Below are 27699 nucleotides of genomic sequence, written 5' to 3' on the forward strand. Positions count from 1 at the left end.
CACCTACTTCCCCTTGTATGTAAAGATAAATTAGCTAAGTAGCTTTTGGCCCTCTGCCAAGTGGAAGCTGTAATTCCTACCAGGAAGTTCAAAAAATTCAGTATAGGACATTTGAATATGCAAATGAAAATTTATTTTCCCAGCAAGATTTGTACTATAGTTAAATGAAATGGATTTTTACAAAGTGTCAATATACAATTCTTATCATTTGTGGGGCTTTAATTTCATTTTTGTTTATCAAGAAAATGCTTCCTAATATTTTCAGCTTCATTACTTTTCTCAGTCTTTCTAAGTCTCTATTGACCTGTAAATAAATAGGAAAGCTATAAACACTATATGACTGTGTTTTCATATATTATTATTAGGAACAATGAGAGGTAGTAAAAAGAAAATGAGCAAAGGACAGAATAAAGAACATAAATTTACTCATGGGACATATTTTCCTTGAAATGTAATAATTGTAGGACTGGGAGAAAACTGGCTAACAGGTTAATGAGAGGTTAAATGCATTTGAAATCTCTTAGTATTTTACTGAGGATTTACAACTAAACATGGTTTGACTTCGGCTCAAACCTACAAACAAGTTAAAAGTAATGCTACTAATTTATTTTCCTTAAGTATAGGGCACACAATTCTTATTACTGTTAGAAGCAATTGCTATTTTGCCATCAAGTGGAATGCATTATTGAGAGTCTGGTTTTTATAGTCATTAAAGATGAATTTTATTGTGACATTTTCATCTAGATAAAGTAGACCCTAACTGAAGATAAGAGAGATGTGAGCTGTTTGTTGCAAGTTTTAACATTTAAAAATTCTTCTCCCCCCCCCCTTTAAAAATGTGTATTTTATGGCTCTTAAACCTTCTGTTTCAGTTTATGATGTCACAAGAAGAGATACTTTTGTTAAGCTGGATAATTGGTTAAACGAATTGGAAACATACTGCACAAGAAATGACATAGTAAAAATGCTAGTTGGAAACAAAATTGATAAGGTAAGAAGTTAGAGAAATTGACTGTTTAACCCTATGTTATAGAACTTTTATGAATACATTTTTTTTTTTTTAGGAAAACCGTGAAGTTGATAGAAACGAAGGGCTGAAATTTGCACGGAAGCATTCCATGTTATTTATAGGTAGGTTTATAGAGAAGTATGTTCTAACTAGGGCCAAGAAGTAATTATGACACTTTATACTCGAGTATTCAGGTAGTGTCAAATGAGTGCATTCTGGGGTCAGGAACACCAGAAATCTGGATTCTAATCATTTTGTGGGTGGCTGTCTAATGCAGGAATCATCATAATGTCAAGATCAAATGAGGCAGTAGATGTGAAACACCTTTGAACCTAAGGGCATTACATAAATAGCAGTGGTATTATGTCTGAATGTTTGAACTTCTTGTACCAGCCTTCTTTAATATGAAGTAGTCATAATAAGTCATATTAATTAAATGTAAGTATTTAAATCAGAATTCAGGTGATTGACAGAACATCCTAGGATTTTATTTCCTGAATTTTGTTTTTAAAATCAACTTCAGTTTTGCATTCTAAATTGTGTAAATGTTGAAGAGCCAATAATTTTGTTAAAATGTGTCACCTGGCTTATTTTTTTTTCTTGCTTAGCATTACAGACACCAAATGAAAAATTAGATCATTTTTATCGTCGTTTTACAATATAATTGAATCCTTCTTATAAGGAAAACTTCTTGCATGAATTTGGCCATGAATGAGCCAGCCACTAGTTAAAACTACAAATGATGACAAACTTAGAAGCAGAGTCATTTCACTCTCTGAAATCAAATCCATGTAATATCCAGGGTTTTGAGGGGAGGTTGGATCCCAGTGTAAATTACTGAACATTAAGAATAATGTAGATTATGAGACGTTGGTTGTTATCAGTTATTTTTATGATATAGTTTTTAGGGGTAAGTCAGGAAACACTAATGGGAGACCTGTGAGAAATATTACTTCTGTGACAATAAACCTTCGAAAGATGATTTATACCAAAATAATTCCTAGCAAAACTTGGTAATATAGAAATAGAGAGGAAGTTGTACATGACTTCCAAGCACTTCTTTTTCTTTTGCAAGAGAAAAGAACATTATTTTTTTCCCCCCTGTTTTTTAGAGGCTAGTGCAAAAACCTGTGATGGTGTACAGTGTGCCTTTGAAGAACTTGTTGAAAAGATCATTCAAACCCCTGGACTGTGGGAGAGTGAGAACCAGCATAAAGGAGTCCGGCTATCACACAGGGAGGAAAGTCACGGAGGAGCTTGTGGAGGATATTGTTCGATGTTATAAACTCTGGGAAGCTCTGTCTTTTGTGTTTTTGGTCAGATAGTGTCATCTTTCTGTATATAAACTCCTTAACTGCTATTTTAGGGACCTTGCAGTTTGCACATATTTGTTTTGTATCATGGCGATGAACATTTCTAAGAAAACACTCATCAGCTTTCCCAGATAAAAATGTTTATGGTAAGCATGCACAATTTGCAACCGTCAGTCTTTTATGGAACATAAAATGGGTGTGCATCACCAAGTGCACTCGCTTTTATGACCTACATTCATCATGTATTTTTTTTAATCCATCCAACAAATATTTGTTGTAAAGCTGTCTGTCTGCATTTTGGTCTCCTTTTGGTTCATTTTGTCTGATTATTGGATTGCTTTTTATAACTCCTAGAAACACTGGGAGCTATGTGTAACAGATCTATTCCTGATGAATTCCTTTGCAGGTTTAACAGCATGTTCTTACAGCTTCTCTAGGAAGCCGATGTTACAGGTTTTTAGGGAAAAAAAATTATTATTTTTTGGGGTACTTAGCAAAAACTCTCAAGATGCAGTATGGCTGAGGCCAATTTATAGTTGCCTGCATTTGTCTGATGATGCTTCTGAACTAGCAGCGAAATAACACAATTGGGACCTACTTTTTAATTCACTTCAATGAATAACTCAGTTGCTTAACTGGAGTTTTAATCCTGTGATATATACATTAGATTCATGGCACTTTTGCACTGTGTGGGTTTTGTAATGCAGTGCCTGACGGTGCCCGTCAAGGTTTTCCCCCCACTTTGTTTCCAGAGAGATATGAAATTAGTGTGTTCATTGTGACTTGTTCATGTAAGTACTTAGCACATTTTAAAACCAATGCTTTTTCTTAAATGTTGGTAGTGTTTGTCCAAGTATCTCAACTGTAGCTTGTTTAATGTTATGAAGATATGTACCATATGATTGCTTTAAATGGCTAGTTGATATTCTGAACCTTATTTCTTTGTTTTGGGGGTCAGGGAGAAAAGCACGAAGTGACAGTTTGAGAAAAGGTATTATAGCTTCTGGATTCTGATGTGTGGGGAAATACTGTTGCAATGAAAATCTTGAATTTACTGTAACAAGTAGCAGTGGTTTATCAAAATTAACTTGTACAGACTAATAAATCTTTTCCAAAATATTCAGTTTTCTAACCTCTTGCTATTGTATACTTGTATATTTTTTACATACATGTTTATTACATATTAGTTTGTGCTATTTTATGCCAAGAATAAGGGTAATTTTCCCTTTAAAGTCAATCGCCATAATACATGATAGCAAGTGACTGGTCTTCTTGTCTAGGAAATTTGTTGTACATATGAATTAAGAGCTCATAAGCATTTTATATTTTCAACATCATAATGGGTGTATTTTTTTTAAAGAGTAGATTTCACTACAACCTGGTCTCTCAGATGCATTCTCTTCACATAAAACCTCACATTCTACTTTGTTTACATTTGCTAGATAGCATTATACTTGCTGGGTGGGTTTTAAAAACTGAATATTGTATCATTAATATTGTAATGTTGGAAGAAGGTAGATAATCTAGGCGTATACTTGTAATTTGTTCATGTTCCATTAAAACTTTAGTTCATATTATTGAGTTCTTTATACAGTGCATGTGTTGACATGATTTTTAAAATTTCTTCTTGCTGCCTAAAGAACTGTAACTACAGTCTTTTTGTGGACTAGGTTTTTATCCTAACTTTATTGCCAGAATTTAGCAGATGCATATTATTTATGGCATCATATAACTTTTATAAGCTGTTTATTTTAAAGACCATTTATATTGTAATCTTTTACAATTTTAAAAAATAAATATTCATAGCCTGCTTTTCCCCAGTGTACCTGTGCAGGTTATGCACATTTTTCTGTTTCTAAGTATCAAATAAGAAATCAGTGATCTTGATGGCATATCAGTGAACTTTTTCTAAATTACAAGGTTGACATTTTGCTGCTAATTTAATGTCATTTTAATATTTAGGTATCTATTTTTCTCACCATTTTGACCAATCATTTAACTAAGGATTTATTATATCACTATCCTTAGAATTGTGTTTAAACAGTATCCCTCTCTTAATCATTAAAAGCATCTGAGAATTAAATATATATTAAATACAGATCTTTGAATATCAAAAGGAGATGCAGTCCCTGTAATCTAGGGTCACTCATGGGTACAGTCAAAGGAAAACATCTGTGTTGATACTTTTATGTCTTATACTCAGAAGATATGTATGTCCCTTGTGTGGGTCATCCCTCCACAAGTGCAGATTAAAACTACTTCGTACCCTAGGACATGTAACTTCATGAATTGATGTGGTTAGCCTTCTACTGATGAGCCTCTCAAAGGTTAACAAGGTTTGTCAAAGTGCAGTTGGAACATAGATTTAGAGCTGATGGGACCTAAGAAGTTAGCAAAAACCATCTCATTTTGTAGGTAAGGAAACTGAAGCCCCCAAAAGTTGATTTGTTCCAACTCATAGAAGTATGAGGAACCTGGAGCACCTAGAGCATAAAACAGCTTGCCTGGTCTCATTTTCTAGACAACTCAGAACTTATTTTTAAATTTACCCTTGTAGGCATCTGTTAAAAGTCGATTACATCCCCATCATGGATAAAAACCCCATAGAGCCCCAGTTTGAGGTCTTCCCTCCAACCCCAGAAACACAGTATGGCAATAGGCTTGTACTTAGTCTTTCCAGCTTGGCAAGAAACCCCAAGAGCTTCTGCTGTATTCTTTGGGAGTCAGTGTAGTGACCTATCATGTGATCAGACTTTCCATTGAGTTTCAAGTTGAAGGCTTGGAATTAGGTGCTTAACTTAATTTCAGATGATTTTCAGACTCAAATCTGAATGTCTCTTTTTCAAAACTATGGACATTATTAGTTTAAAATGAGTGGATGTATGGTGCCCCACAAAAAATCCCAAGTAAAATCTTGTAACTGTATAAGTGGCTTGACTTCATAATCACACTGAGGTTATTTTGTAGGAGTCTGTAATAAAAAAGTCAGGCTACGGTTGTAGTATCTCAGTTTGCAGCACAACAAAGCTATAATGAAGTAGGAGAATAAGTAATTCCTATATACTAAGTTTATAATTTGACTTTGTGGAACTACATATAAGTATTTACCAATTTTTATTGATATTTATAATGAATAATTTTAATTGATTGAAGTAACATTACTCTTGATGAAGCTAGCCTTGGGATAATCTGCTACTGGACTGAAGCCTGTATTGATTCCCCTTCTTTCTGGCATGCTTGCTAATTAAGATACTTTGATATCCTAGGTTAGTGTCTGGTACAAATATTGTCTCAAGTCTGTCTCAGCCGGTTGACCTAAGGATCAAACTCGTCACCTTGTGAAAAGGACCTTGGAAATTGTCTCTTCCCATTCCCTCCCTCATTTTAGAGATGAAGAAAGAAGTTCAAGAAGTTTGTGACTTATCCAAAGTTACAGAGCTGGGAGTAACACCCAGTTCTGATTTCTCATTTCATTGCTTTTTCCTACCATGTCATAAGATGTGGCATCATTGGCATCCAAGATAATTTGACATCTTTCACTGAAGGCAAAAGCTAAAAACAAGAAAAAGCAGGTGGAAAGTGGATTAAGGAACTAATTAGCTTTTCACAGGTGATTTGAAATAGTGCCTTCACCCACCAAAGACTGCCCTCTGGGATAGATGACAGACCTAGAAAAAGGCAGTGGGATAGGAATCCTGTGCTCAGTAACAAAAGTTAGTGGTGAAAGAAAATGTCCTCATGTAAGGGCCACTGAGAAACCGTCAAATCTCAGTTGGAATTCAAGTACAATGTCTTGGGGAGAAGTACCCTAACTGGGCTGGCTTAAGGGTGACAGATGATGTCTTAAAGACAAAACAAGATTTTCTTAGTAACCAGGAGCTAGAAAAGGTGACAGGAGTTCCATAAAAATGAACAGAGAGCCCATTTTGGGATCTAAGACCTCTGTGGTAGTTTTGGAATCCAGACAGCTAAGAATTTACTGGTATGGGATTGGAGATAGGGGTGCCAATAAAGAATGTGTTAGTTTGGATTTGAGGGATTGAAGGGGCTGGGTGGACTTTGAATTCAGAAAAGCCATTTCATTTGCACTGTATCCAAAAGGATCTGTTAATATCCTCTGTAATTACATGATAAGTGTACAGTTCTTTCCAACCTTTGATGGGATCTCTGTGACTTAACTGGACCCTCTTGCAAAAGTATGATGATTAGTTATATTTATATAGCAATTTAATACCTATAAAACAGGCTTCAGGATAACCCAGTGAATTCACTATTCCCATTTTACATAGAAAATACAAGATCCAGGGGCAGCTAGGTGGCACAGTGGATAAAGCGCTGGTCCTGGATTCAGAAGGACCTGAGTTCAAATCCGGCCTCAGACACTTGACATTTACTAGCTGTGTGACCTTGGGCAAGTCACTTAACCCTCATTGCCCTGAAAAAAAAAAAGAAAAGAAAAAGAAGAAAATACAAGATCCAAGACCTGTATGTGTGTTGTCACACTTCCTTTAAAGTCTGTGGGAAACTGAGGTTGAAAACATTGCTCAAAAATGAAGTAAAACAAGTCTATTTGTAATCTGTCTAAAAAGTCTCCAGTGAGAGACTTCCTAGTGATCTTCCTTTGATCCCAGTGATCCATTGTTTTTCTCACTTCTATTATACTATGTTGCTGAACCGGACAATCTAGCACTTGTATTCCATGTTTGTGGGTCTCCTCTATATTATATAGATGACATGTAGCACAGTGAAGGAATAGCCAGTGGGTATTCAAGAGATAAATGCTTCCTGACTTGACAACCCTTGGGGTAGTGTGTTGTTTAAAATATTGTGGGACTAGCCTGTGACCTAAATGATTGGGGAACTTGGCTGGGGTTTTTCTAATATATTGCTACTTATAAATGAAAGGTTATTGCACCAAGTATTGGCTTCGTGTCTGCCTACCTTCCTCACTAGTTACATACCCAGCAAATTTTGCCAGGCAGGAGAGAAGAGAACTTGTGGCTCATTCAAGCAGGTCCCAGGCACCAGAGAGCAAACTTCTTGGGGTTCAGACGCCTTCCTCCTTTCATAGAGGCGGCTCTTACACACTCCTCAAAGCTAATTGGCTAGAATCGTTCAGTTCTGTTGGTTGACGTGACCTGAGGGTGGTTCATATTAAAATGAGCTGTGCCATGCTGACACCTGGGTCTAGGGCTAAGACAAACCTCCTGAGGGCAAAGGCGCTTTTAAATAGGTGTGGTTTCTATCTACAGAGTTAGTCTGATCTCTGAAAGAGACCAGCTAAAGTTCTCTCAAGTTGGGGTGAAGAGAAAGCTGACTAAGACTGGGTCCCTGTGTCCCCCAAGAAATCTATTATCAATTATTTTCTCACAGTAGGCACATGCTCGATTGTTCTGATGTTCCCTCCTCCGGTGTCTTTTTTTTTTTAATTTTTTTTTTTTTTAAGTGAGGCAATTGGGGTTAAGTGACTTGCCCACGGTCACACAGCTCGTAAGTGTCAAATGTCTGAGGCTCTATTTGAACTCAGGTACTCCTGACTCCAGGGCCGGTGCTCTATCCACTGTGCCACCTAGCTGCCCTCTCCGGTGTCTATTTAACATTTGTATCTCATTAGCATTTTCCTACTTTTTTGCTCATTACTACTTTGAATTAAAACTATAGAACCATGGTAGGTGGTGAAGCCCATAACACACACACACAAGAGTTTTAGAAGGTTCTAGAGTGGTTTGGAAGAAGAAAATTGGACCCACATTGAGTTTTCGTCTTGCACTTGGAATAATCAGAGGATATTTAATTTGAACTGGAATGTGAAGTATCAAGACTAAATAGAACAGATTTGCTCTCAGACATTAGTCCAGTATAGATGACTTAAAAGGGAGCATGATTCACTTTTCAGAGATAGATTTACCCAAAGTAGTTTTGCATGCATCTGAAAAACATGTCAAACTCATTTGCACTTGCAAGCAATGAATGCCCTTTCTCTGGCCAAGTGTGGAAAGCAGTGCCATAGGCTTAGGACTTTGTGGGTGGCTCCTGTGCATCAAACTCAGACACGGAGCAGAGAAACACATTGCCATGCATTGCCAGTTAGAGATACAGGCTTCCTGGCAGTGACCTCATCACTCATGAGATTGTGAGCCAACACATCTCCACTGCCGGAGCCACAGCTTCTGTCAAAATTTCAGAGAGTGTGGAGAGTGTACACACACACACACACACACACACATAAAATAAAAATAAAAAATCCAGAAACTATTCAAACAATATGTTTGCAAGCAGGGAGGAGGGGAGGTAAGAAGTAGTGTTGGAATAGAGCTGGCTTGTCTCTAAAAGGTCTAGTTGGCTACAAATTTGTGGCACACCCCAGAACCCTGCATCTGGTGTCAACAAATGAGATTTCATTAGGCCGTGAGCTGTAGTTTGAGGTCCTAAACACATTATGCGGTTTCTATAAGTAGTTGTGTTTTGGGAGATATGTTTTGAGAGTGAAGATGTTTAATAATGAACCTTGTAAAAACTACTTTATTTTATTCCTTTTGGATTAATCACAAAGTTGTTTTGAATTTTTCAAAAAATAACTCATTAACTCATAATTGCTTTAGAAAAGAGAAATCACAATTCAGAACGGTTCTCCTAAGAACTGTTTTTTTGTCCTCTTAAGAACTGCATTTTTTTTTAAAGGCAAAGATTTAAGACATGACTGCCGATTTATTTTGGGACGTTTTTCATCTTTCCATGAGGTGGCAGCAACTCTTAAGTAACCTGGGGAGCCCAGACTCCTGGCCTGTTGGGAGGGCAGCATGGAAGAGAAGAGAACTCTGACTCCTCTAACTCATACCGGCTGTACGTTCTTTTGCCAGCCTCTGCTCCCTTGTCACTTATTCCCTTGGAGTCTTTCTTGGCAAGAGATGAGCAGGGTAACGCCTTTTTTATTTGATCTAAGTCTTTCTGTTGTTCTGAACTGGCTGGCTGATGCTGATGTCAACAAGCAGACCTCACAACAGCCTTCAGTGTCAGGTTACAGTCCAGCATTCACAGTGGTTGACTGTGCTGAATGTGGGGAAAATGAAAGCATAATTGATCCTGTATTTAGGAGAAGGGGGTGGTTTTTTTTCTGTGGTTATAGCTTTTTTTTGGGGGGGGGGCGGTGAGTAGTAGTGATACCTAAACAATGGAGGTGCCAATAACACTTTTAAAAACTTAACTTTATGAGATATTTTTCATTCCAAAGTTTTATTCTCCCTTCTTTTGAAGGGTATTTGGGGGCTTGGAAATTAGGTTGCAGGGAGGGATTTAGTTTTTTTCTGGGGATGGGGAGAGAAAAGGATTGCTATTTTCTGGAAACAGTTAAAATAACGGAATCCAAATTGCATTTCATTTTCCACTAAACTTTAAAACTAAATTGGTCAGTGATTTTGATTCCTGGATATTGAATACATTTTAATTCTAATAGACTCTTTTCTCCAAGTGTTTTACATTAGAAGACAATTCTGTTATTGTGTTCTTCATCAGAGTCTGGCTCTGCCACTCTTAACTATGTCCTTAGTCAGAAGGCATGATATTGCCCAACAATGACACCACGTCTGGACCTAGTGTTGATGGATGTGAACTACGCCAGTAAATACATGGTGTATTGAACAGATGTTCTTCGAAGGAGCGAAACTCACAGATAACTGAGACTTTGGCGTATTGACTAGAACTCAGAAGACCAGTGGTAAAATCTCATTTCTACCACTGTATAACTAACCTTGGGCAAATCACCTCACGTCTCTAGGCCCTGGTTTCCCTTTCTCTGAAATAAGCCGCCCCCTCCCCCCATCCTTATAATCTTTACCTTTAAAAAGTGAATTCTGCCACTCCAAAATCTATTTTCTTGTTATTATAATTTGGCAGTAATGATAGAAGTTGAGTGTGTGAGTATGGTCCAAGAGTAGTTGGAGGCCTGGCCCTGATACTTAACCTCTCAGGCTCAGTTGCCCCATTTGTAAAGTGGGTTTAATACACTGCCTACTTCACAGGGTTGTTGTGTGGAAAGAACTTATAAATCTTTAAAGAGATATGTAAATGTGAGTGAATTGTAAAAATATTGATATAAACTTCAGAACAACTAAATTGGTTGGAGTGAGGGGAATAACATTTTTAAAGAATGATTATATGCTTGTGAGAAAGGACAGGAATCAGAAGAGTGAACTTGGTGAAAAACATTTGGATCAAGTTCAACAAAGGCAGAAACAAGCACTTACTGTCTGTCACCAGAGTTTGTTTTGTGGGGAAAGAAAATCAAACCTAGCATGAAGGCATGATGTGGTATTGATAAGGGATATCAGTTATTTATACATACACTAGAATCTTTGTCTTCCTCAAAAAGCAGAGTAGCTAATAATTTATTTGCTTAACTTAATAATAATTTCATCCTTGAAAATATGTAGGAATCAAAGGGGAGAAGTACTTTGGACCTTATTAAGCAATCTTGAAGGACAGGTTGGCAGGTGGAAATGACAGGAACTTATTCTCCATTCTCACTTCAGCCTTCATTCTCCAGCCAGGAAATTTGTTTCCCCAGGCTATCACCCTTAATCTAGTCTCATTTTCCTTTCGTGAAAATCTTGATCTTATAATTAAATTATCTTTTACCCTAGAAGCTCTTACCTCTTTTCCTCTTGTCATTTATACCTCACTAAATGCCATGCCTGTATTACTACTGGTCAGGTGTTGCTGAATCTTCATGGAGAAGGAAGTCATACTATCATGTTGATTGGTTCACCACTAATTTATTATCTAATCTCAACAATATCATCTTTTTTTTTGCAGGGCAATGAGGGTTAAGTGACTTGCCCAGGGTCACATAGCTAGTAAGTCTCAAGTGTCTGAGGCTGGATTTGAACTCAGGTCTTCCTGACTCCAGAGCTGGTACTTTATCCACTGTGCCACCTAGCTGCCCCAAGATCATCTTTAATGCTGGACCCTGGAGTCTGTTTACCTGACTTTGATATCTGAGTTTAAATCTAGCTTTTTACACACTAGCTGTTTGACCCTGGGCAAGTCACTTAACCTCTACCTTATTTTCCTCATCTATAAAATGAAAGTAATCATAGCACCTACTTTCCAGGCATATATGAAACAATATTTGTACAATAAATTGCAAGTCTTAAAAGTGCTATACAAATGCTATGATGGTTATTGTTATTACTCTTGCCTGACAACTTGAGCTTCCCATATCTGACCCAAATATCTTGTGCCCCCAAGTCATCTACATAGTTTGTCCCCTCTCTCAGTAGTGAATTTCACCTCATTTCATTTTTAAAAATTGAGGTCATCCCTTTTTTTGGGGGGGGGCAATGGGGGTTAAGTGACTTGCCCAGGGTCACACAGCTAGTAAGTGTCAAGTGTCTGAGGCTGGATTTGAACTCAGGTCCTCCTGAATTCAGGGCCAGTGCTTTATCTACTGTGCCACCTAGCTGCCCCAGGGGTCATCCCTTTCAAATTCCCTCTTTCCCACTCTTCAATACCTCTCCTCCTCATCCCCTGCTCTCTTATCTGTTCCATTTGCAAGGGATAAGGTTGCCCTTCTTGCCAACATTAATTCCTGGAGCAGTGGATAGAGCACTGGGCCTGAAGTAGGGAGAACCTGAGTTTAAATACGACCTTGTAAAAATTTCTTGGGCAAAAAGGGGTCATGAATGGAAAAAGTTTAAGAACCCTGCTCTAGGACTCTTGTCCTGGGTCTTCTCCCCTTACCACACTCTTGTTGAACTCATCAGTTTCCATGGGTTCAGCTATTATCACTTTGAAGATAGTTCCCAAATCTCCATTATCCAGCCTTCTCTTTTGAGGTTCAGTATCACAATCCCAGCTCTCTATTGGACATTTCTACCTTGTTGTCTCTGACATATTTCAAGTTCCGTTTTTCCAAATAGAACTCATTTTCCCCATAAACCCTTCCTAACTCTGTTTTTGTCAAGGGCCCCACCATTCTTCTTGTGACTCAGGTTTGTGATGTAGAAGGTATCCTCAATCGACTCCCATTTCCCTCTCTTATCAAATCAGTTGCCAGATCTTGTCAGTTTCACCTCCACATCTCACATCTTTCTTCTCTCCACTCACACAGGTACCACCTTAATTCCGGCTCTCATAATATCTCATCTAGAAAGACAAGAAAGCAGTAGCTTTCTAATTGATCTCCTAGCCTCCATTCTCCAAGTCATCCTTTATGTAATTAGTGATTCTCTGAAAGCATGTCTGAGCATGCCACTCCCTTGCTCAAATTTCAGTGGTAGGCAAAATTATTTTGCAGATGATATGATCTACATAAAGAACCTAAAGAGATAAAAATTAATTGAAACAGTAACTTCAGCAAAATAGCAAGTTATAAAATAAACCCGCACAGATCATCAGCTTGTATATTACCAGCAAAGCCCAGCTGGAAGGGATAGAAAGATTTCATCTAAAAGAAAGTATAAAATATTTAGGGGTCCACTTACCATGACATAGGAGTTATGTGGATGCAACTTCAAAACACTAGAAATACTTGCCTATGTAAATGGAAAGGTATTCATTGCTCGTGTTGAGCCATACCAGCAAGATAAAAATGACTACTGCCTAAAATTATGTATTCCATGATATATCAACACCCAGGCAGCTGAATAGCACAACGGATAGATTACTAGGCCTGGAGTCAGAAAGACCTGAATTCAAATCCAGCTCCAGGCCCTTAATTGTGTGACACCGGGCTAGACAATACCTCTGTGTTCCTCAGTTTATTTTTAGAATGGGAATAATAACCACACCTACCTCCCAGAGTTGTTTTAAGGATCAAATGAAATGTTTGTGAAGTTTAACAAAACTTAAAACTTAAATGGCATATATGAATATAAGCTATTATAATAATTATTATAAATTGTTACTACTGAACTAACGTGATTACTTTAGCAAGCTAGAAAAAATTAATTCATTAAAATATTTTGATTCTCATGGGAAATAATGAAAACAAGTAGGAAGGGAGGAAGGTGGTTTACTAGTATCAGGTATAGCGGGTCCTTAGAGTGAAAAAAATCCAAAGACTCTGGGGTAAAGACCCACCATTTAGCAACAGATAGCAGGGAGACTAGAAAAGAGTCTGGCAGAAATTAGGTTTAGACCAACATGTTGTACTATCTACCACAATACTCTTCAAATGAAAACATGTCCCAAAAAAGGCCACATAAATTAGAGGAGCTTGGGGGGGGGGAATCTTTTACAACTAGAAATAGGGGAGAGGTTCACAAACTGATAATGTAAACATTTCTCTGCCACAAAATATAGCTAAGATCAGAAGGGAAACAACTGTAAAAATTTTGCGGAATGCTTCTCTAGTAAAGGCCTAATATCTAAGATATGTAAGGAGCCCATAAATGTATTAAAATGATAGCCATTCTCCAAAAGATAAATGGTCAAAGGCTATGAACAGGAAGTTCTCAAAGAAATCCAAGTGATCACCTGCCACAAAAAAAAAAAAAATGCTCCATATCACTGATAGCGAAATGCACATTAAAACAATTTAGGGGTCAACAAAGGAGCAAAAGGGAAAATCACAATTTGAATGATTGTGAAAAGATGGGCACACTGGTTTCTCTCATAATTGACATATTCCAATATGCCTGGCTTATTGGCTGTCTCTGCCCTTGTACAGACTGTGCCCCATGTTTGAAATACTCTCTGTCCTCATCTATGCCTTTTGGTATTCTTGGCTCACTTTAAGGAATTCAACTGCCATCTCCTAATTTCCCCAGTTGTATAACATCTATCTATCTATCTATCTATCTATCTATCTATCTATCTATCTATCTATCTATCTATCTATCTGTCTGTCTGTCTGTCTGTCTGTCTGTCTGTCTATCTATCTGTCTCTGTCTATCTCCATCTATCCATCCATCCATCCATCCATCCATCCATCCATCCATCCATCCATCCATCCATCCATCCATCCATCCATCCATCCATCCATCCATCTATCCATCTATCTATAGTGGGGAGTAAAACTATTTGTGGTCACCCTATAATTGTTCCAAGTGTTAGGGAATTTAGCTGGGATTTAGAATATATTTGTTACTTAGAAATTAGAGGTTCCTGTACCAGTTTGGGGCATTAAGCACTTATTAAAGCATATTAAATGTTAGTAAAGGGAGTGCACATGGCCCTGAAAGTTAGGAAAGCCTAGCTAGGATCTAGGGGAGGAGAGAGAGATAATGGGAAGCCATAGTGGGCTACCTGTGCTCTCACCAAGTTCCCGGGCCAAGAGAGAGATCAGTGAGCATAAGCTCTCTGAGGGAAGCAAGAGATGCGGCCCTTACACACTACTTAAAGCTAATTGAGTAGCATCATTCAAATCTATTGGTTCACTGGATTTGAGAGTGATCCATGATCAGAAGGTGCTGAGGGCAGAGCCCGAAGAACAGATCCTCTGGCCAGAACAAGGCTTTCAGGTGGGGGTGGTTTTAATTCCCATTCACAGTCGCAGGTTCCACTTGGCTGACTCTGGGCCAGTTTGAAAAGGTCAGGCCGTTAGGCCCTCGAGTGAGGGGGTCTTTGAGAGTCCCCAAACCCCATTATTTTCTTGCATTATACACACACATACATATATACATACACACATATGTATATGTGTATTTCCTAACTATAGATTTATAGGTGTATGAGATCTCAGGTCTTATAGTCCAACTCCATTTACAAATAAAAGAACTGGGGTTGGTGAGTTAATGTGACTAGTCTGAAGTGGCAGGATATGACACCAGGTCTTCCCAACTTTGAGTTGGCTCACTGGCCACTAACTACAGTAGGCACTTGATAAATGTTTGTTGAAATTAACTGAAGTGGTCACTTCAACTTGTACTATTGTGATAGAGAAGTATAAGAAGGCTGAAGGCCGTGTCTGATTTGATATGTGCTGTAGATTTTTGGAGAGCAGATTTTGAAGGGTTCAGAGAATGAATAGGTAGAATGCCATGGCCTAAAATTCAAGTAGATAGAGGAAGCCCTGGAGTGAGAGGGTGCTTTCTGGAATGAAATTATGAAGAAACAAATCATTTTAATGAAAAGGAAAGGGGGAACTTGTCTACAAGGAAGTTGCAAATGCACAGGAGACTCATTCACCCATTTAGATTTTTTAAAAGACAGAAGATGGAAACAAGGACGGCCAATGTAGGATGAAACCAAAATTATGGCACCAATCAATCAAAAAGCATTTGTTAAGAGGGCAGCTAGGTGGCGCTGTGGATAAAGCACAAGCCTTGGATTCAGGGGGACCTGAGTTCAAATGTGACCTCAGACACTTGACACTAGCTATGTGATCCTGGGCAAGTCACTTAACCCTCATTGCCTCACCAAAAAAAAAAAAGCATTTGTTAAGCACCTACTCCACACAAGATTCAGTGCGAGGTGCTCAAAAGGGTCACAAACAGCAAGACATGACTGAAAAGACTGAACAACGGCGACAACAATTAAAAGAGGGTGGACACTAGAATTAAGAGGGGTTGGAAGAGGCTTCCTATCGACGATGAAATTTTAGTTGGGACTTGAAGGAAGCGCAGGAGGCAGTCGAGGTGAGAGAACATTATGAGCTTGGAGGACAGCCAAAGAAAATGCTGAAAATGCCTGGAGCCAAGAGATAGAGTGTCTTGTTTAGAAGATAAGGACTCAATCTATTATTTCATTCATATAGGGAACTCCCAAATGAGAAAACTCCCTCTTCCAAAGCAGGTCAGCATCTTATCTGCAACTTACAGTGTGAGAGAGTTGCCTAGAACACGTTTGCTCTGGGGTCAAAAGCCAATGTGGATCTGAGGTAGTCACTGAAACTCAGGTTTTTCTGGCATAGAAGTGAACTCTTTATCCACTTTACCACGGTTGCCTATAAAATGAAAGTTGAGGATAAACATAAAGTCAGCTCTTGGGTTTCAAAAATCAACTTCATAAACACAACATTGGAGAGGTATGACTAGATAGCAATTTAGAGATTTAAATATTATGGTGGGGGACAGCTAGGTGGCACAGTGGATAGAGCACTGGCCCTGGAGTCAGGAGGACCTGAGTTCAAATCTGGCCTCAGACACTTGACACTTACTAGCCGTGTGACCTTGGGCAAGTCACTTAACCTTCATTGCCCAACCAAAAATTAAAAAAAAAAAACCATAAATATTATGGTGGACTAAAACAAGTTGATGTGGCCACTAAAAAAGGCTAACATGAGCTCAGACTGCATTAAAAAGCATATCATAGGGGCAGCTAGGTGGCGCAGTGGATAAAGCACTGGCCCTGAATTCAGGAGGACCTGAGTTCAAATCCGGCCTCAGACACTTAACACTTACTAGCTGTGTGACCCTGGGCAAGTCACTTAACCCCAATTGCCTCACTAAAAAAAAAAAAAAAAAGCATATCATGTAGGACTATGGAGAGGATAAGGGTTATTTTCTTTAAAAATAAATTCTATTACAATATTATAAATATAAAATAATTGCCAATTATAAAATACACATCAAATTGTTCTAAATTTAGGTCATCCAGAAAGCTAGGCACCCCACCTAAAATGGGATCTATTTGAAAGGAAAAAAAAACCACACCATACAGTCAGAAATTTTGTGATGGAAGGGAATCTCCACATAATATATTCCAATCTCCTAATTTTTCAGATGAAAAAACAGGCCCAGAGAAGATGTGACCTGCTCGAGGTCACACAGAGGCAGAGGTATGATACCTAAGTATAGAGTGAAAATATGAATGATAAATTCTGCTTAGAATCACAGAATGACTGAAGTTGGAAGAGACCTTCAGTCTCTAGTCTAGCCATACTGAATGAGGAAACCACACCATAATTTCCCTAACAAGCTGTCATCGAGTCTCTGTGTGAACAGCTCCATTGAGGGGAAACTCATCCTTTCTTAAGTAGTCCATTGCACTTGGGGAGCAGATCTCATTCTTAGGATGTTTTTCCTGACATCAAGCTTAGATTTTCAACTTTCACTCATTCCTCCTCCTCCTGCCCTCTTTCATATGACATTCTTTTATATGCTTGAATACTTTAAATAAGGCAAAGTTGGGTGGAGAACATGGCTCATTGGTTCCCAGCATTTTTGGTTCTGTAACCCCCCCCCCTTTTTTTTTTTGGTAAACCCTTTTCAACAAGAACAAAATGTTCTGTGAACCCCTCCCCCCAGATAATTTGATATATTACTCATAATATTCTTTTAGGTTTATTCCTTAAAGAGTTAACAATAACTCTAATGATAACTTTTGCCTCAAAGCTACAAATGAATATTTCTATTATGTAATTTAAATCATAAAACATAAACTTTAATTCTGCCTATACTGTTCATTATAACATTATAAAATTCTATAAAAGAATGACAAATATTTTTAAGACCTGGGACATTCTGAAAGAATTTTTAAAAGTAACCCAGGGGCAGCTAGGTGGCACAGTGGATAAAACACTGGCCCTGGATTCAGGAGGACCTGAGTTCAAATCTGGCCTCAGTCACTTGACATTACTAGCTGTGTGACCCTGGGCAAGTCACTTAACCCCAATTGCCTCACCAAAAAAAAAAAAAAGGTAACCCAACAAGACCTCATGCTTACAAATTTTGTTGAATATGAGGCAGAAAATAGTAGGAGAATTTTCATAAGCTCTCTTGCTGAGAAATGGAAATTAATTTTTGTTTTTAGCCAAAAAATGTACATGGCTGTCATTTTCAAATATTGTTTGTGGTTCAAAATCCATTGATGTGTCAATTAAAATTTCTTTTTTATCCATTGCCAGTTCATCAGCCAGAGAAGTAAAAGACATATCAAATGGATTAGGAGTTCAGTTTAATTTATTGAAAATTCCAGGAAAATATTCATTGAAATTTCAACATCTTTTTTGATAGCCCAATCCAATGACAATACATTTTCTAATGAGAAATTATGTAATGATGGTATGGTTCTCAGTTGGGCAGTTCCAAATTTTTAGTTGCTCAATCATACTTTTTTTACTTTGTCCTAAACATTGAATGGGTTTGTATTTGCATCCTGTAATGATGTGTTGAATTTTTTAATTTTTGAAAAGGTATCTTCTAAATATACTCATTTTTGTTGCCATGTCATATCACTAGTATACTCACTCTATGAATAAGATGGCCAGTGAATGGGGCGGCTAGATGGCGCAGTGGATAAAACACTGGCCCTGGATTCAGGAGTACCTGAGTTCAAATCTGGCCTCAGACACTACTAGCTGTGTGACCCTGGGCAAGTCACTTAACCCCCATTGCCCCGTTAAAAAAAAAAAAAAAAGATGGCCAGTGAAGAAGACCTTAACTCTGCTCTCAGTTCTGATAGATGAGTAATAATTCTACCATGGAAGAACCACCTACCATCTCTATTCATTAGAAATGTAACTGCTTGCTGCCCATCTCTCTATATAAAATGGTAAACAATTGAGACTTAGTGGGTTTGGATTTTATAAAAGTAATAATTTTGACAGCATCATCTAATATACTTTTAAGTTGTTCTGGTTGGCATCATACTTTGATGCCAAAACTTCTTGTGTATGCTGCAGTGTGACTATACTACATTTATGTTAATTTTTTTAATATGTGAAACAACACCCCTAAATTTCTCAATCATCAGTTTTGCTACCTCTATAAATACCACAAAAGAACCAATTTGATTTGTTTGCCTTCAAAGTATGAATTGTTAGATTTAAAAATCTTCCCCATTGCACATCCTGTTAAGTGATGACAAAATAGCATAGTCTTCCACTTTACCATTATGTAGCTATCTTAGAAATAAATTTAAAATCGATAGGTTACAAACATCAGTTATTTCATCTAATTGAAAAGTGTAAACATAACTTTTAAAACTCTGCAATAGATTCAACTTCATTGAATATATCACGTATCCAATGAGACATTGAATTGTAGAAATGACTTTTATCTCTAATGTACAAATGTACACTTGACAATTGCTTTGGCACATGGCAAAATTAAATTTTCTGTGATAACGAGTTTCTCCATTTTTTTGCAGTTTGGTAACTTACTAAATATGACATTTTGATTGCTTTTCTACTTTCTTGTTCACAAAAATAAATAAATCAATATTGTGTGTTTTCAGAGCTTGTTTTTCTCACCTAAAAAATCAATAGGTTTAGGGGCAACTAGGTAGCGCAGTGGATAGAGCACTGGCCCTGGAGTCAGGAGGACCTGCCTCAGACACTTGACACTTAACTAGCTGTGTGACCCTGTGCAAATCACTTAACCCCAATTGTCTCACCAAAAAAAAAAAAAAAATCAATAGGTTTATAAACATAGCTTTCATGTTTTGATTGAAAAATGTCAAGACAAAAGAGAACATTTTAAGCTTCTATTTGTAAGAACTTCTCCACAAATTACATATCTCAGTTAAAGACATTCATTACCTCTATGAAATAAATGATCACATTTAGTGTGTTCTTCACAATATTTCTTCCTTTTCATGCTTGTAATACAGATATTTTGGATGTTGGATTTGGGAACTGTGACCCATCAAATGACCTTTGCCAATTTTCTGATAGCAGTGTGCTAAATCTGAATGAATATTTTAAGATTGCTCATTAACATATTTTTCGACATTCTTTGTACATTTCCTGTTTGTATTTAATGATCCATTGGGGCTGCTCTAATTTTTGTGTGTGTGTGAGGCAATTGGGGTTAAGTGACTTGCCCGGGTCACACAGCTAGTAAGTGTTAAGTGTCTGATGCCGGATTTGAACTCAGGTCCTCCTGAATCCAAGGCCAGTGCTCTATCCACTGTACCACCTAGCTGTCCCTCTAATTAGAAATATATATATATATATATACATATATATATACATATATTTTTCTTTTCTTTCTTTTTTCTTTTTTTGCAGGGCAATGAGGGTTAAGTGACTTGCCTAGGGTCACAGAGCTAGTAAGTGTCAAGTGTCTGAGGCTGGATTTGAACTCAGGTCCTCCTGAATCGAGGGCCAGTGCTTTATCCACTGTGCCACCTAGCTGCCCCCTAAAATACGTATGTATATATTTCTACAAAAAATTCATTTTTATATTTAATACTTGTTAAATATATAATAATACCATTCTAGTAAAAGTGATGCAAATGTGTATTGATCCAAGGGACTTTGTTTCATAATAATAAATAGGCAGGTACTATAAGAACACAAACATTTATAATTTGAATGTGTGATAACAGTGTAAGAGGGGATTGAAAGAGCTATTCTAGTGCAGTGTGTACACTGCTAATGAGAATATGTACATGTGTCTGACCATTGGTTGGGAAGTAGTTTACACTCTAATGTCAAACTCTTGTAGTGGTTTGGAAACAATTTGATGACAAGATAAGGAAAATATATCTGTAACACAATTAGGCAAGTATTTCCTGATTAAGGTTTCATTAAAGAATTTTTAGCATTAATTCCTTGGACTATTGTCTTTTCCCACTTTGCTGCACTTCTTTGGACTTCTCCATCACATCTCTAGGAAACTCATCATCCTGCAAGATACTATTAGCCCTAAAAAAAAAGATACTATTAGCCCTGGTATTCACATGTCAACAGTACCCTCTGCCCCTAGAGCCCTTCAGATTGGAAAGTAAAGTGGAAAGCTCCCCCCAGAATCTCCACTTAAAAGTTGCTGCCCAGTCCAGCCATCTCTTCATTTTCTACCTAACTCTTTGGAGACTACTATTCCATAATTCACAGCCACATTGGAAGACTATTGGTATTAAAAAAATGATCCTTTGTTTCATGGAGCAGCTTGTGGTCATTAAAAGCATCAGGCAGGGCAGCTAGGTGGCGCAGTGGATAGAGCACTGGCCCTAGAGTCAGGAGGACCTGAGTTTAAATCCGGTCTCAGACACTTAACACTTACTAACTGTGTGACCCTGGGCAAGTCACTTAACCCCAATTGCCTGACCAAAATTAAAAAAAAAAAAAACATCAGGCAATTTCTTAAAGGCAAACCAGCCTTTTTGTCTTCTTGTTTTATTCCAGCCTGCAGTGTCTCTTTAAGATATGTCAGCTCTATGGCTTCTCTGTCCAGCACTATATCTTATAGCCTGGATAATAAGCATTTTTTGTCCACTTGTCTTTCCTGTGTGGGTAGCTGTCCTGAACACTTCTGAGTAATTATGGATCACATTTAGGATATTCTAAGATTTTTTTTTTTAATTAAATCTCCCTGTCTCACCCAGGCTGGGAGTTCAATAGAGTCCATTTGACTTTTGACTGGCACAGAAACTTTGATCTGCTCTGTTTCTGAGCTGGGCCAGTTTACTGCTCTTTTGGCAACTTGGTGGGGCTCCCTATTCCTGGGGTTCACCATATTGATGTTAGACTTAGTGAGGACACCCTATTTTTGGCCTTAGCCCTACTGCAGCTCAGAACTCCTGAGTACAAACATTCCACCAGCCCCAGCCTCCTGAATAGCAGAGATTACAGGCATATATATGCCTCCAACCCTGGCAAGATTTTACAGCGTTTACCACAATGTAATCTGCAAAAAAAAAAAAAAAAAAAAAAGATCATTTAAAGAGAGGTTTCAAATGAAATTGGGAAATGGTTCACAAAATAAATAAATAAAAATTCAATACTTTATAGACAATATTTTATTTTAAAACTTAACATATGGTTCACAGGAATCCTTATATATGGTGTAGTGGCTCCCATTTCCATTTGAGTTTGACACACCACTGATCTAGAGGTCCCCACCATCCATAGGGAATCCCTTTTCCTTTTGAAAACTGGACTGGACTTCCTCTAAAACAATATGAACACCTTTGACATGCTCATGTCTTAGTTTTTGTTCCCTATTGGCTATAAATAACCAGAGGATCATTAAATAAAATCATCTCCATTTCATCTCTCAAGGAATCTTTTGTGGTTTTAACACATGTAACATAAGTTTTTAAACATTTTTAACACAGTAGACACTTTGGGTGAAAGACAGCACCTTGTACTTTCTTATAGTCAATAAACAGTAAGCATGCATTCCCTTCATCTTTCAATTGATTACATGAGCATAAAGAAGCAATCTGCCATAGAATATCATTAGGAAAAATCAGCCTATATCCTCTAATACCTTTATCAAGGTTGCTTAAAATATATGTGCATGTTTTTTTCCATAAAGAAGTGGGCAGTAGACATGTAATTAAATGATAATTTATATATTCTTAATCATTTTCTTTGATAAGTCCCTTGCTTTTTTCCAAGCATTTGGTATCTAACCTCTTTTCTTTTCTTTTCTTTTTTTTTTTTGTGGGGCAATGAGGGTTAAGTGACTTGCCCAGGGTCACACAACTAGTAAGTGTCAAGTGTCTGAGGCTGGATTTGAACTCAGGTCCTCCTGCATCCAGGGCCGGTGCTTTATCCACTGTGCCACCTAGCTGCCCCACTCTCTTTCAAATACTTTGATAAAGGATTCCTTAATACTCTCTAAATTATATTCTTTCTGGTGGAACTTCTTTGTATATACTAGGTGTAGGCGGTTTCTTTGTTTATTTTTTTTTAGCTGTGAAACATTTGCTAAATGAAAAAGCAAAAGCTATAATAACAATTATATTATACTTCCTAAATAGAAGGCTGAAGCATAAGTAATCAAAACTTAATATTCTACCTGTAAATTTAGGTCATATTCTACCACCAACAGTGCTCTTGTTCTTCAATTTATATTTGCTTTTTTATTGTGAACTTTATCAACAAAAACAAACATTTCAAAATGCAAAAAACTGTAGAGGCTTATAGAAGAAACTGAACTTTTGTTAAATACAGATTTTCTATTTGTCTGTCACTTAAAGTGGTATAAAACTTCTTTATATGCTTTTGTCCCTTTCCATACTTATTTCTTCCACAGCTGGTTGCACAGTAGATAGCACTCCAGGCCTGGACTCAGGAAGACCTGAATTCAAATGTGACCTCAGACATTTTCTAGTTGTGTGACCCTGGGCAAGTTACTTTAGCACTGCTTAGCTCAGTTTCCTAAAGTGTAAATTGGGGATAATAATAGTACCTACCTTGCAGGATCAGATGAGGTAATATCTGTAATATGTTGTTAACACAGTGCCTGGCACATAGTAGACCCTATAAAAATGCTTATTCCCTTCCCTCCTTCTATGCATGAAAAGATATGTTTATGTTGATGTTCACCCCAGCCCTGATCATAAACTCTCCCTTGTAACTAATATGAATAGTCCAGTAAATAATTCAACAGTCTGTCCATACCTGTGAATATATCTCTCTAGTCCATTACCTTTACATAAAAAGGTAGGAGGCATGTTTCATCAGCCTTTGGAAGTAATTATTTTCCCCTACTTTGATCAGTTGTGAAGTTTTTATTCCTTGATATCATTAGCATTGTCATTATGTAAACTGTTCTGAGTGCATATTTCACTCTATTCATTTGTTCAAACCTTCCCATGTTTTGCTAAATTGGTCATATTTATAATTTCTTATGGTATAATAATATTTCATTGCATTTATATCCCTCAATGTGTTTAGCTATAACCCAATAGGCAATCATCTATTTTGTTTCCTATTCTTTGCTACTACAAAAAATGCTACTTACATTTTTCTCTTGTACATATAGGTCCTTTCCCTCTATCTTTGATCACCTTGGGGCACATAGTCATTATAATAACAATAACTAGTATTTACATAGCACCTATGTTTCAGGCACTGTGCTTTACAAATATCTCATTTTTATCTTCACAACAACTCTGAGACATAGGTTTTATTACAATCCCAATTTTACAGTCGAGGAAACTGAGGCAAACAGAGGTTAATCGACTTGCCCAATATCATGGAGCTAGTAAGTATCTGAGGACAGATTTGAACTCTGGTCTTTCTGACTTCAGGCTCGGTGCTATCTACTGTGCCACTTAGCGTGTCTCTTCTAAAAATAAAATACAAGATTATACTTTTTTTTTTTACATTATCATTGATGGATAAAAGAATTTGTTATAAAAAACTTGAAAGGTCTTTTTAATTTTTTTATTTGTTTATTGGCTTCCATCCAGTTTCAACCTTAAATACTCTCAGTATGAGTTAAATTTATTGGGTTTCTTGCCAACCTTTCCATAAGCTTGTTTTTTCCTTTACTGTTCTTTAATGCTTTATGAGGTGATTTTATTCATAGTCTTTTACCATCCTCCTCCATAAGATTTTATAAACTGGTGTTAGGATTGGCTGCCATACCTCCCCACCTGGCAAGGAGATTAAATGTTTTCCAGCTAAGATTGTTTCTAGGCTCTTTGGGTCTCCTTGTTGTGGCATCTGCTTTACATTGGTCAAATTCTTTAGGACACGGTGATAGCCTCCATCAGTGTCTGTTCTCTTTTAACTACTTGTTTTTTGGCACCAAATTGTATTTAAGTAATTCAGTTTTGAGTTGTATCAATCATGCACCCTATATTTCCATTTTTTCTTCTAGTTTGGTATTGATTTTGATCTTTTCTCTAACAGTTTGACTACAGATAGACAGCTGTTTTGGAGATAATCATATTACACATTTATATAGAACTTACTATATGCCAGGTGTCATGCTAAGTGCTTTACAATTACTATCTCATTTGATCCTCACAACAATCCTGGGATGTGGGTGCTATTGTTACCCCTATTTTACAGATGAGGAAACTGAGGCAAAAAGAGGTTAAGTGACTTGCTTGGGGTCATACATCTAGTAAGTATCTGAAGATGGATTTGAACTCAGATCTTCCTGACTCCAGCCTTGGCACTCTATCCACTACACCATTTAGTTGCCTATTGCTATTCGTTTTCTGTTTGTTTAAATCCATTTTATAGGTGAAAAAACTGAGGCTTAACTTTAGAAAACATACATAGGTTATTTTCAGCACCCTACTGAAGCCTTTTAAACAGGGTAGACCATTCCAGAATTTGTGCTCTATCTGCATAGCCTTTAAGAACACAGGGTCTCCCTAGCACCATTGTGAAGCATCAGAATAGGATTTGCAAAGGACACAAATAACTATAGTACAAAATAAAACATGATACAGTAAGTGCCCATAGGAAGGTACAGGGCCTTTATGCAGGGTCACAAGGAGTCTAGTGTGGTTAGGAAAGGATGTAGAAGGAGTTAGTATGGGATGAAATGGAAAGGCTGGTTGGAATCATTGTGGAGAGCATTGAATGGGAGGCAGAGTGGTTGGAAATTTTCTTAGTATATACTAGGGAGTCATTGAATATTTTTGAGCAATGGTATAACAGAGAAAGGAAGATAATTCTGGTAGCAATATGAAAGATTGTTTGAATGGGGAAGAGGATAGAGGTGGGAATATTAGGTAGTAGGGTGTTCTTGTTCAGTCGTTTCCAATTCTTTGTGACCCCTTGGACCACAGCTCACCAGGCCCTTCTATCCCCCACTGTGTCTTGAAGTCTGGTCAAGTTCATGTTCATTGTTTCCATGACCCTATCTATCCATCTCATCCTTGGGCATCTCTTTTTCCATTTTCCTTCAATCTTTCCCAATGTCAGGGTCTTTTCCCATGAGTCCTGTCTTCTCAGTAGGTGACCAAAGTATTTAAGCTCTAGCTTCAGTACTTGACCTTCCAGTGAATAGTCTGAATTAATTTCTTACTAGTCAGAAGAGCTGGGATGAAATCCTACCTTGGACATTCATTACCTATATGACTATGGGTAGGTCACTTTACCTGCATTTCAGTTTCTTTATCAATAAAATGAAGTTAGTAACTCTTGTACTGCTGCTGTATTGTACAAAATTATTGTGAGGATTGAAGATGTTGTTGTTGTTGTTGTTGTTGTTGTTGGCAGCTAGGAAGTACAATGCAAAGAGTGCCAGGCATAGAGTCAGGAAGACTCATCTTCCTGAGTTCAAATCTGGCCTCAGACACTTACTAGCTGTGTGACCGTGGGCAAGTCACTTAACCCTCTTTGCCTCAGTTTCCTTATCTGTAAAATGAGCTGGAGAAGAAAATGGCAAACCACACCAATATCTCTTCCAGGAAAACCCTGGTTGGGGTCACAAAGAGTCAGACATGACTGAAAACAACTGAACAGCAACAAAAAGGATGACTATCAGAGATAGCTTAGGTCAAACACTTCTAACAGTGCTTTATAGATGTTGGTTATCATTATAAAAATGATATACTTTGGTATGTGATATGACATATAATACAGATCAAAGCCCTATTTCTTTTAGGCACAAACTAACTCCTTTTAGCACTGGAAAATATGGCCCTGTGATCCTTTTATATAGCTTGTTTCCCTTTTGTGAAGGTCAGTCAATCGGTCAGTATACATTAAATGCCTACACTATACCAGGCACTGTACTAGCATTGATCATAGAAAAAATGATAAGAACCAAGATTCTCTTTGTAATGCTTAAAGGTACACAGATTCCCAGGGTCCCATCAATGATTTGTCAGGGGAATAAGGTGCCAAGATGTGAATGATCTTTATGTAAGATATTGTTCAAGAGTTGGAGATGCCACCATTTTCTTTTCTCCTTCTTTTGTGTGGGGGGGGGGCAGGGCTATGAGGGGTAAGTCACTTGCCCAGGGTCACACAGCTAGTAAGTGTTAAGTGTTTGAAGACGGATTTGAACACAGGTCCTCCTGAATCCAGGGTCGGTACTTTATCCACTGTGCTACCTAGCTGCCCCACCATTTTCATAGGTCAAAAAAAAACAACCCCTCATCCAGACACTAAGGAAACCAAGTCATGGAGTACTGTAATAGTAATCAAGCCATCATAAGAAATTTAGGCACTGAGCCAAGAATAAAAACCAATGTTTCTGGTTCTTTATATACTAAATCCCACTATTGCCCCAGAAATATCTCTGTGGTAGATGCTAAGAAAGATGTGGCCCTGTTGGTACCCTAACAGCCTCTGCTATGCTCTCTAGTAGTGTCATGCTAGCTTTAAAAACATATCAGAAAGACATCAGGATGAACTTAGAAGTAGCATAGTGTAGTAGAGAACGAACTGGATATAGAACCTATGATCAGTACAATGACCATTCATGATTCCCGAGGACTGATGATGAAACATGCTTTCTATTAAGAGAGATGGTGGGTTCAGGGTGTTGAATTAGACATGTTTGTATATGCAGCCATTGGGGAAATTTGTTTTCCTTAAATATATACACACACATTATAAACTGTGAGATTCAAAATTGGATATACGGAGCATTAATCTCCCCCTTTGAACTTTCCCTTTTATATATACCTCCCAGGCCAATAAGAAAAGGAGCCTCTGAGCTTTAATCTGTGAGGGATTCGTTTTTATTGCTTGGGAATTAAGTAGACAACAAAAGGTGAAACCAATTAGGGAAATAAGGAAGTGGAAATACTGATGAATAGTCTTAGATCTAAGCTTAGTCTATG

The 27699-nt window shown here is 37.5% G+C and overlaps 1 protein-coding gene across 2 annotated transcripts in view; it reads left to right on the forward strand.

Moving 5' to 3' along the window:
• The window catches only part of RAB18 (RAB18, member RAS oncogene family), a 43952-nt gene extending 40511 nt beyond the window's left edge, over positions 1-3441 (forward strand). Inside the window, exons 5-7 of one of the 2 annotated variants that reach the window (XM_043967161.1) lie at positions 873-991; positions 1065-1131; positions 2122-3441. In XM_043967161.1, the coding sequence (XP_043823096.1) occupies positions 873-991; positions 1065-1131; positions 2122-2294 (359 nt within the window). In that variant the 3' untranslated portion in view covers positions 2295-3441. The remainder of the gene's footprint in view (positions 1-872; positions 992-1064; positions 1132-2121) is intronic. The other variant, XM_043967162.1, reaches the window with a different exon arrangement.
• The last annotated feature ends 24258 nt before the right edge of the window (positions 3442-27699 follow it).

The sequence above is a fragment of the Dromiciops gliroides genome, chromosome 5 (genome assembly GCF_019393635.1).
Source record: "Dromiciops gliroides isolate mDroGli1 chromosome 5, mDroGli1.pri, whole genome shotgun sequence".
NCBI classification, from domain to species: Eukaryota; Metazoa; Chordata; class Mammalia; order Microbiotheria; family Microbiotheriidae; genus Dromiciops; species Dromiciops gliroides.